Raw genomic sequence first — 11,686 nt, 5'->3', positions numbered from 1 at the left:
TTGACACGTATAAAATTAATTCATTATGAAAATGGCTATCCTTTCAACAAGACCGGTCCGTCATAGAAGAATTTAGGTCTGTCAGCCTTCAAGACAAGTTCTGAATTTGTCCTACCTCTGAGGAAGTCTCCAGATCTTCAAAGGGATCCGCAAAATCACTTGGACTTTTTTTCAGAGTCTGGTCAGCAGGCAGCGTGTTGTCATTGTAGGAAGATACAAACTTAAAGTCACTGGTTCTGGAGCCCGTTGTCAAGTAGGCGTCATAGTTGTAGGTGCTGCGTAAAGTTCCCGTGCCGTCCACATCTGCGTAATTAGGAGGCAGATACGCGCTGGGGATGGCAACTGCTCCATCAAACAACAGTCTGGGCTTTCTCCTGCGACAAAACCTCACAGCTAGGACCACCATGATGAAGGTCAAGAAGAAGGTGGACACGGACACGAGCGCGATGATCAGATAAGAGGTCAGCTTGGAGTTCTTCTCGTCGTAAGAAATGTCCTTCAGCTCTGGCACCTCGGCCAGGTTATCAGAGATAAGCAAATACATGGAGCAGGTGGCCGAGAGAGGGGGCTGGCCGTTATCTTTGATGGCCACAATCAGGTTCTGCTTCATGCTGTCAGACTCCAAAATGTCCCGCTGGGTCCTAATCTCTCCGCTGTGGAGACCGATGGTGAACAGTCCCGCATCTGTGGACTTGAGGATGTGATAGGACAACCAGGCATTCTGTCCGGAGTCGGCGTCCACCGCGATCACTTTGGACACCACAGAACCTCCTTGTGCAGCTTTGGGGACCAGCTCGGTCATGAAGGAGTTGCCCTCCGGGGCCGGGTATAGGATCTGAGGAGAGTTGTCATTCACGTCCCAGATGAACACGCTGACGCTCACGTTGCTGCTCAGCGGAGGAGAACCATTGTCTTTGGCCATCACGAGGAATTGAAAGCTCCTCAGGTGTTCGTAATCAAAAGACCTTACGGCGTGGATCGCCCCCGTGTCTCCATTGACAGATACGTAGGAGGACACCGGGGCGCCGTTCACCTCAGCAGGTAAGAGGGAATAAATGACTGTGCCGTTCTGTCTCCAGTCAGGGTCTTGAGCACTGACAGAGCATAAAGTGGAGCCAGCTTTGTTATTTTCACTGACATATGCGTTGTAGGACTGTTCCTCAAACACGGGCGGGTTGTCGTTGATGTCTCCCACAGACAAGTGGATACTTTTCGAGGAGGACAGAGGAGGAGCGCCCTCATCAGTGGCGCTGATTGTAATGTTGTAGTCTGACACTAGTTCACGGTCCAGAAGTCCAGTCGTCACCAGAGAATAATAGTTTTTGATGGAAGGAATTAACTTGAAGGGGACGTGTTGTTGAATGGAGCAGCGAACCTGTCCGTTCTTTTCAGAGTCTCTGTCCTGCACATTAATGATGCCCACCTCTGTGCCAGGGGACACGTTCTCTGGTACTGGATTAGATAGTGATTTTAAATTGATCACAGGGGCGTTATCATTTACATCAGTGATATCTATGATAACTTTACTATAGGATGTAAGCCCCAAACCATCTTTAGCTTCAATACTCATCTCATATGAAGTTTTCTCTTCAAAGTCAATTAAACGCATTACTTTAATTGCACCTGTGGTAGGCTCAATAGAAAATGCATCAATATAATCATCTGAGATGTGGCCAAAGTCATATGTCACCTCTCCATTCACTCCATCATCAATATCAGTTGCACTAACTTTAATTACCATTGAATCTGGAGCAGAGTTTTCAGGCAGACTGGCTTTATAAATGGCTTTGCTGAACACTGGAGCGTTATCATTAGCATCCAGCACAGTGACGTGTATAACTACCGTACCTGATCTCTCAGGAGAGCCACCATCTAAAGCTGTGAGAAGCAAATTCATCTCACTTTGTTTTTCTCGGTCTAGTTTATTTTCTAAGACAAGCTCAACCTTGTTGTTGCCAACAGCAAGCATAAAGTTCGCATTTCTTTGTAGACTGTATCTTTGAACTGCATTTTGGCCTATATCTGCATCATGAGCCTTCTCGATGGAAAACCGACTTCCCTTTTCTGTCGACTCCCTTATTTCCATTTCAATCAAATTCTTTTTGAATTTTGGATAGTTGTCATTGACATCTTGAATATGAAGATTCACGCGATGAAGCTCAAGAGGGTTTTCTAAAACCAGATCCAATTTTATCACACATGAGGGTTTTTTGTCACAAAGGCTCTCTCTGTCAATTCTCTCCTCTGTGATCAAGTCTCCCGTGCTCAGATTAATCACACAATATTGCTTACTTGTCCCTTCAACATCAATACGAGCATTTCGTGCAGACAACGTCCTCGGATCCGCACCCAGATCTTTTGCTAAATTCCCAACAACAGACGAGCGTTTCATTTCCTCTGGAAGAGAGTAGCTCAGATCTCCGCCGACGAGGCGCGTTAGAGCAATGACGACAAAAACATACATCAGACGGCGAAGAGAGAAATCCTCGACTCCCATGTTTAGAGAAATAATCCAAAAGGTGTCAAGATCAGAAAATGCAACGCTGCACTCAATTCCAAAATCCACAGTAGTCGACGCAAAATATTCTCAACGTTCGAACCATCCGCAGAAGGACAAAGCAACAAAAATCCGTGCATTAGAGGGGGACTTCATGCGGGTTTCCGTTTCATAGGCCAACAGCGACGCCAAGAGTACATTTTTGTCCACAACACTAAACGCGTGCATGAAAATCATTCTTTTAAATGTATTTTTATTCAATGCTTGTCTTCTCTGAATTAGCCATTCAAAGGTTTCACTTCCCCAGTGCGTCTTTAATGCAAAATAGCAATGGTCTTCAGTTTTGCAAATATTATGTCACAACGTATGCAAGGCATTTTTATTTCCATCGACTGGTATAATACAGTATGCACCTGTGTCCGTTAGTCATACGTCTTGGAGTGTATTATAACACATGAGTCAAAGGTGAGTTATTTACTTGGAATAAATTGATAATAGATACAGTTATTTTGAACTAAATACGCAATGTTACATTCTTGACGTACAATGTTATGGCCATAGGTTTGATAATAACCTATTCCTCATTTGTAGGATTCCTACAAACACAATTAAAGTGCCGTTCATTGCGACTTCTGTTCCAGCACCATGGACAGTCACCTTGAGTTTTTGACACCTTGGAAAAAAAAAAAGAAAAAAAAAAGGGGGGGGGGGAATCTTAACTGTTCTTATCGAAACCTCCGTTTTTCTATGGACACCAAGTCACAAGAAGCAAGCCAAGTAAACCTATTGTTAAAAATTAAACTTCCAAAACATATGCATACCTTTATTTTTAACGCACAAATCCCATAGTTATAAACAAAAATGAAGAGCATCAGATGAAGACTGAGAATTAAAGTAAAATTACAATATATTTGGGCAGATGAAGGTTACAAACTTCGACAAGTATCACCCAATTCTACACTCGGAACAAACACCAAAATGACAACTCCAGAAGACTATGTGGTAGTGACGCGTGTATCGGTTGAGAGAAAAAGACCTTAGAAAAGGTAGAGTCAGAAATCATTTAAACAGTAACACACGGCGGTGTCAAGTTGGAAAGAGAAAACGAAGAAAGAAGATAGATTAAAGGAAAATAAGACTAATTCCCTTGTTTGGACATTGCACATTTGTAACAGTCAGGTATTTAGTGTAACAAATATGTCTATTTTTTACGATATCGATTTTGTATGCGTTAGAAAGGCTTTTAGGTTGATGCTGGACATAAATATTTTGTGTTGATTACTGTTCTGTACGTATTTGATCATTTACCGTCGTGCTAACGTTACGTCACGGCATCTAACTATCGCGTAAATTGCCTTCCAGTGATTGTCACTACTTGTTGCGCAGCAGTAATGTACCCTGGATTTCGATGCTGCTAACATTGAACGTGTTCAGTGCTGCTGTGGGTCTTTGACACAGCGTGAGCACACTGTATTTGTATCACATTTATTTCAGCCCTTGGACAAAGTGTCTGAAAGTTGAACATTTTAAAATTGCCATGAGTTGTCTTTATGAACCACACTAACAAATATGAAAGTTGCCCATCCAATGAGAAGGAAAAAACAAAGTGTAGTATAAAGTAAGAAAAGCAAACTGAATATGAATCATTGACCCAATGTGTTCCTTAATTGTGAAAAGGACACCTACCTCTTCAGTCGCAACAATATCTTCAAAAGGATCAGCAAAATCACTAGGGCTTTTCTTCAGTGTCTGGTCAGCAGGCAGTGTGTTGTCGTTGTAAGAAGAGACAAACTTAAAGTCACTGGTTCTGGAGCCTGTTGTCAAGTAGGCATCATAGTTGTAGGTGCTGCGTAAAGTTCCCGTACCGTCCACATCTGCGTAATTAGGAGGCAGATACGCGCTGGGGATGGCAACTGCTCCATCAAACAACAGTCTGGGCTTTCTCCTGCGACAAAACCTTACAGCCAGGACCACCATGATGAAGGTCAGGAAGAAGGTGGACACGGAAACCAGCGCAATGATCAGATAAGAGGTCAGCTTGGAGTTCTTGTCGTCATAAGAAATGTCCTTCAGCTCCGGCACCTCGGCCAGGTTGTCCGAAATAAGCAAATACATTGAGCAGGTGGCTGAGAGAGGGGGCTGTCCGTTATCTTTGACGGCCACAATCAAATTCTGTTTCACGCTGTCGGACTCCAAAATGTCCCGCTGGGTCCGGATCTCTCCGCTGTGGAGACCGATGGTAAAAAGTCCCGCATCTGTGGACTTGAGGATGTGATAGGACAGCCAGGCGTTCTGTCCCGAATCAGCATCCACTGCGATCACTTTGGACACCACAGAGCCTCCGTGTGCAGCTTTGGGGACCAGCTCGGTCATGAAGGAGTTGCCCTCCGGGGCCGGGTACAGGATCTGAGGAGAGTTGTCATTCACGTCCCAGATGAACACGCTGACGCTTACGTTGCTGCTCAGCGGAGGAGAACCATTGTCCCTGGCCATCACGTGTACTTGAAAACTCCTCAGATGTTCGTAATCGAAAGACCTGACGGCATGGATCGCCCCTGTGTCTCCGTTAACAGACACGTAGGAGGACACCGGGGAGCTGTTCACCTCAGCAGGTAAGAGGGAATAAATGACGGTGCCATTCTGTCTCCAGTCAGGGTCTTGAGCACTGACAGAGCATAAAGTGGAGCCAGCTTTGTTATTTTCACTCACGTATGCGCTATAGGATTGTTCTTCAAACACGGGCGGGTTGTCGTTGATGTCTCCCACGGACAAGTGGACACTTTTTGACGAGGACAGAGTAGGAGAGCCCTCGTCAGTGGCGCCAATTGTAATGTTGTAGTCTGACACTAGTTCACGGTCCAGAAGTCCAGTGGTCACCAGAGAATAATAGTTTTTGATCGAAGGAACTAACTTGAAAGGGACATTTTGTTGAATGGAGCAGTGGACAATTCCATTTTTTTCAGAGTCTCTGTCCTGCACATTAATGATGCCCACCTCTGTGCCAGGGGGCACGTTCTCTGGTACTGGACTGGTTAGTGACATTAAATTGATCACAGGAGCATTGTCATTTACATCAGTAATATCTATTAAGACTTTGGCATAGGAGGTCAGTCCCAAACCATCTTTAGCTTGTACACTAAGTTCAAATGAAATTTCCTCCTCAAAATCAACTAAACCAGTTATTCTAATTATACCTGTTAACGGTTCAATAGAAAAGACAATCAGCTCATCATCAGCTGCATGGCCAAAGTCATATGTCACTTCCCCATTCACTCCTTCATCAACATCAGTTGCACTAACTTTAACTACCATTGTATCTGGAGGAGAGTTTTCAGGCAGGCTGGCTTTATAAACGCCTTGGCTGAACAACGGGGCGTTATCATTAGCGTCCAGCACGGTGACATGTATGACTACTGTGCCTGATTTCTGAGGCGAGCCGCCATCTAAAGCTGTGAGAAGCAAATTCATCTCATTTTGCTTTTCTCGGTCAAGTTTTTTTTCAAGAACGAGTTCAACTCTGCTGTTATCAACAGAAAGAATAAAGTTTTCATTTCTTTGCAGAATGTATCTTTGCACATCATTTTCTTTTATATCTGCATCATGAGCCTTCTCGATGGAAAAACGACTGCCTTTTTCTGCCGACTCCCTTATTTCCATTTCAATCAAATTATTTTTGAATTTTGGCGAGTTGTCATTTATATCTTGAATATGAATATTAATGCGATGAAGCTCAAGAGGATTTTCTAACACCAAATCCATTTTAATAGTGCAAGATGGTTTTTTCCCGCAAAGGCTTTCTCTATCTATTCTCTCCGATGTGATCAAGTCTCCGGTGCTCAAATTAATCTCACAGTACTGCTTACGTGTCCCGGCAACATTAACACGGGCACTTCGTGTAGAAAGCGTCCTTGGATCCACGCTCAGATCTTTTGCTATATTTCCAACAACAGACGAGCGTTTCATCTCTTCTGGAACAGAATAGCTCAGATCTCCGTCGACGAGGCGCATTTGAGCAAGGACGACAAAAACATACATCAGACGGTGAAAAGAGAATTCCTTGACTCCCATGTCTACAGAAATAATCCAATACGTGTTCAATCTCCTGTTCAAATAAAACAGTCCGATGCTCCACAAAATTCCCACTTTGAAGCTGGTCTACACAAAAATATTCACGAGGTTCCAATCATCCGCAGAAAGACAAAGCGACCAGAATCTGTGCAGTAAGAGACGGGCTGGGTCCGGGTTTGCGTTGTCCAAGCCAACAGCGACACCTAGAGTCCATTATTATCAACAGCACTAAATGCATCCATCCATCCCTCCATTCATCTACCCATCCATCCATTATCTGAACCGCTGTATATCACCACCCCTCAGTATATATAAAAAAAAAACATTGCAAAGTACCCCACACACGTTAATAAACATGCATTTAAAACAGTTGTGCCCTGTGCATTAGTCAATGACAAATGTAACAGGGGAAACAACTTAATTTCCTAGCATCTCCTTATTCAAGCTTATGTAGCCTTCAGGTTTGAAAATCACGACAGTATTTTCAAGGACTAATACAATATTTTGTATATCATATCTCCCGATGTGTGCTATACTGGCAAAATATAAAGGGTGAGTAATTTATCTATAGAGTTGTTCAAAAATGGAATGAAATAAAACTGAATTGTGGATCAACTATCTTGATTCTTTTGCATGTCTGAGAACAAAATTGAAGTACCGTTCAGTCAGTTGTAACCGGGATTTTCAGCACCATGGACAGGTAGCCAACGCTTGAGTTACGGTCGAGTGCATTAATGTGGCAGCACAGGGGCTCACTCGTAGCTTTGAACACATGCAAAGTGCATTTCATAGATCGGAATTGGAAAAAAAAAGTATAAATTTAACTGTAAAAATGGGGGCAAATTAGCTTATTTTATTTCTGAATTCACAACACAGAGAGAAGAAAACATAGTAACACGTAAGGAATAAAATAGGAAATGCTAAGAATAGACGAAATAAACGTGACAACATCAGACAATATCAGGGTACAAACTGAGGAGGAAAGGAACATCTCCCCATCCATCCATTTTCTGAACCGCTTAGTCCCCACGGGGGTCGCGGGCGTGCTGGAGCCTATCCCAGCCGTCATCGGGCAGTAGGCGGGGGACACCCTGAACTGGTTGCCAGCCAATCGCAGGGCACACAGAGACAGACAACCAATCGCACTCACACTCACACCTAGGGACAATTTGGAGTCTTCAATCGGCCTACCAAGCATGTTTTTGGAATGTGGGAGGAAACCGGAGTGCCCGGAGAAAACCCACGCGGGCCCGGGGAGAACATGCAAACTCCACACAGGGAGGGCCGGAGGTGGAATCGAACCCGCACCCTCCTAACTGTGAGGCGGACGTGCTACCCAGTGCGCCACCGAGCCGCCTGGAAAGGAACATGTTAAGTAAATTAGTTAAATGCTCATTTTGCTTTGTGTCTCATATTTGGGGTTTCTTTTTGCAGAAAACATTAAAAAAAAAAAGTCCACGTTATACATAATTACTCTTTGTCAGGAATGAGTTGAGCCAGGGTGACCAAATGCAGCTTGAATCAGAATTTATCGAAGGGAAAGGGACTTGGAAGGGAGGGAGGTGGGGAACCGAAGACACGGACAGGATAGAGACTCACGGCCAGCAAACAGACAGACCGATCGACAGAAGTCCACTTGGACAAGGTTAAAATTCTGACCATGAAACGCCAGACAGATCAGGGGAAAACCAGACGACAGGAACACTGGGCACGGACAGGGACGGAACACAGCAGTAGACACCAACAAGGAGGAACACACGGGCAGGGTTTAAATACATCAGATAACAAGAGAGATCAGGTGACAAACATGACGATAACGAAGGGGTGTGGCTGAGGGAAGTTGACGGCCGAGCGTGCTCTGTCACGGGCATGACAATCTTGCCTTATTGGCGTAGAACAACTCTGCAGAGGGGCGGTTTACATGCATTTGCCTTTCAAAACAAAATGATTACAAGTCATCTTAAATGACTGAGCTGCTCTTTTAATAAATTAATTGCAGACGGACACCCTTGAACTACAGTGGTATGGGTACTATACAAGAGTATCGTAACGCAGAAGACAGTGAACGTGCACTGAGTATGTAATACAAATGTGTAAGAAACTATCCTTGTTGATAGGGGCAACACTATGTATTTGTCAAAGAAAAATAATGTGTGGGGGGTGGGGGGGAATGAGTCTGCACCATTGTTTTAGACATAATATTGACATTTCTTTTGCACACCAGGAGATTAAATACGAAAGTTGAGAACCAAATGAGAAAGAAAAAGGGGAATGAACACAGAAAGACTAAATGAATTTGTATTATTGAGTTAATGGAAGTAGATGTTTTTATGATGTCAAAGAGAACAAAAGAGTCTGACCTCTATTTCCTCGAGACCTTCAAAAGGATCAGCAAAGTCACTTGGACTTTTCTTCAGAGTCTGGTCAGCAGGCAGCGTGTTATCGTTGTAAGAAGACACAAACTTAAAGTCACTGGTTCTGGAGCCTGTCGTCAAGTAGGCGTCATAGTTGTAGGTGCTGCGTAAAGTTCCCGTGCCGTCCACATCTGCGTAATTAGGAGGCAGATACGCGCTGGGAATGGCAACTGCTCCATCAAATAACAGTCTGGGCTTTTTCCTGCGACAAAACCTCACAGCCAGAACCACCATGATGAAGGTCAGGAAGAAGGTGGACACGGACACCAGCGCAATGATCAGATAGGAGGTCAGCTTGGAGTTCTTCTCCTCGTAAGAAATGTCTTTCAGCTCTGGCACCTCGGCCAGGTTATCCGAAATAAGTAAATACATGGAGCAGGTTGCCGAGAGAGGGGGCTGTCCGTTATCTTTCACGGCCACAATCAGGTTCTGCTTCATGCTGTCAGACTCGGAAATGTCCCGCTGAGTCCTGATCTCGCCGCTGTGGAGACCAATAGTGAAAAGTCCCGCTTCTGTGGACTTCAGGATGTGATAGGACAGCCAAGCGTTCTGGCCTGAGTCGGCGTCCACCGCGATCACTTTGGACACAATAGAGCCTCCGTGTGTAGCTTTGGGGACCAGCTCGGTCATGAAGGAGATGCCCTCCGGGGCGGGGTACAGGATCTGAGGAGAGTTGTCATTCACGTCCCAGATGAACACGCTGACGCTCACGTTGCTGCTCAGCGGAGGAGAGCCATTGTCTCTGGCCATGACCTGGACTTGAAAACTCCTCAGGTGTTCATAATCGAACGACCTGACAGCATGGATTGCCCCCGTGTCTCCGTTGACAGACACATAGGAGGACACCGGGGAGCCGTTCACCTCAGCAGGTAAGAGAGAATAAATGACAGTGCCGTTCTGTCTCCAGTCAGGGTCTTGAGCACTGACAGAGCATAAAGTGGAACCAGCTTTGTTATTTTCACTCACATATGCACTGTAGGACTGTTCCTCAAATACGGGTGGGTTGTCGTTGATGTCTCCCACGGACAAGTGGACGCTTTTGGAGGAGGACAGAGGAGGAGAGCCCTCGTCAGTGATGCTGATTGTAATGTTGTAGTCTGACACTAGTTCACGGTCAAGTTCTTCGGTAGTCACCAGAGAATAATAGTTTTTAATAGAAGGAACTAGCTTAAATGGGACATTTTGTTGAATGGCACAACGCACCAGTCCATTCTTCTCAGAGTCTCTGTCCTGCACGTTAATGATGCCCACCTCTGAGCCAGGGGGCACATTCTCTGCTACTGGATTGGTCAGTGACTTTAAATTAATTACAGGAGCGTTGTCATTTACATCAGTGATGTCTATTAGAACTTTAGCGTATGACGTCAGCCCTAAACCATCTTTAGCTTCTACTCTCATTTCATATGAGGCTTTCTCTTCAAAATCAGTCACACCTGTGACTTTAATTTCACCTGTCGTGGGATCAATAAAAAATACATTAATATTATTACCAGATACGTGTCCAAAATCATAAGTCACAGCGCCATTTACTCCCTCATCTGCGTCAGTAGCACTAACTTTAATTACAGTTGTATCTGAAGGTGAGTTTTCAGGCAGACTGGCTTTATAGACGGCTTTGCTGAACACTGGGGCGTTATCATTAGCGTCCAGCACGGTGACGTGTATGGCTACTGTGCCTGATCTCCGAGGAGAGCCGCCATCTAAAGCTGTGAGAAGCAAATTCATCCCACTTTGCTTTTCTCGGTCGAGCTTATTTTCTAGAACAAGCTCGACTTTGTTGTTGTCAACTGAAAGAATAAAATAAGAATTCTTTTGTAAATTATACATTTTGATATCATTTTGGCCAATATCTGCATCATGGGCCTCTTCAATTGAAAAACGACTGCCCTTTTCTGCCGACTCACTTATTTCCATTTCAATTAAATTCTTTTTGAAGTGCGGCGAGTTATCATTTACATCTTGAATATGGAGACTCACGCGATGCAGCTCAAGAGGATTTTCCAAGACCAGATCCACTTTTACAACGCATGAGGGCTTCTTGTCACAAAGGATTTCTCTGTCAATTCTCTCCGCTATTATCAAATCTCCATTGCTGAGATTCAAATCACAATAACGCCTTCGAGTATCCTCGAAATCAATCCGAGCTTTGCGTGATGATAATGTCCTCAAGTCCACTCCGAGATCTTTGGCGATATTTCCAAAAGCAGACAAGCGCTCCATCTCCTCTGCAAGAGAATAGCTGAGATCTCCTTCAACGCGGGGCAGCATCCAAATAAAAGCAAAAATGCAGACAATCGGGCACAGCACTGAAATTCCTTTGTTCGCCATTGTTGCGCAAAAAAAACAACAGACACCCAGGTCTGCAAAACACAATACACAAGAAAATTGCGTCAGAAATCGAAATTAGACAGGGATCCTACATTTGACTTCGTCGACACGAAAGGCGGTGGAATTAAATGATTTTTGGAACGGGTGGAAAGCAAAGACGTGGAAGTGCTGTTTGTGTGAGCTCACAGCGGCACCACGAGTCGTTTTTCGCTCTTTACATCTGCATCCTGGAATTGATCATATCTACCATCATCATCATCAGTCTTTTTAAAATATTTAGTATAGCCTATAACGTTCCGTATAGTTGCAATTAATAGCCGCAACGAGGGCGATGAACATAATATACAGCAACAGTAATTTGTGTGTGTTGCAAATGGTA

At 44.3% G+C, this 11,686-nt stretch overlaps 1 protein-coding gene across 3 annotated transcripts in view; it reads right to left on the bottom strand.

Annotated features, from left to right (window-relative positions):
* The window catches only part of LOC125988574 (protocadherin gamma-C5), a 239,431-nt gene extending 228,032 nt beyond the window's left edge, over positions 1-11,399 (bottom strand). The window contains exon 1 of one of the 3 annotated variants that reach the window (XM_068650693.1): positions 8,926-11,399. In XM_068650693.1, coding sequence (XP_068506794.1) covers positions 8,926-11,307 — 2,382 coding nt within the window. In that variant the 5' untranslated portion in view covers positions 11,308-11,399. Of the gene's footprint in view, positions 1-115; positions 2,619-4,183; positions 6,715-8,925 lie in introns of those variants that run through there. The other 2 variants (XM_068650691.1, XM_068650692.1) reach the window with 2 other exon arrangements.
* Positions 11,400-11,686: the final 287 nt, after the last annotated feature.

The sequence above is a fragment of the Syngnathus scovelli genome, chromosome 1 (assembly GCF_024217435.2).
Source record: "Syngnathus scovelli strain Florida chromosome 1, RoL_Ssco_1.2, whole genome shotgun sequence".
Lineage (NCBI taxonomy): Eukaryota > Metazoa > Chordata > Actinopteri > Syngnathiformes > Syngnathidae > Syngnathus > Syngnathus scovelli.
The sequence above is the reverse complement of the archived record's forward strand: the minus strand, read 5'-3'. Positions and strand labels throughout refer to the sequence as shown.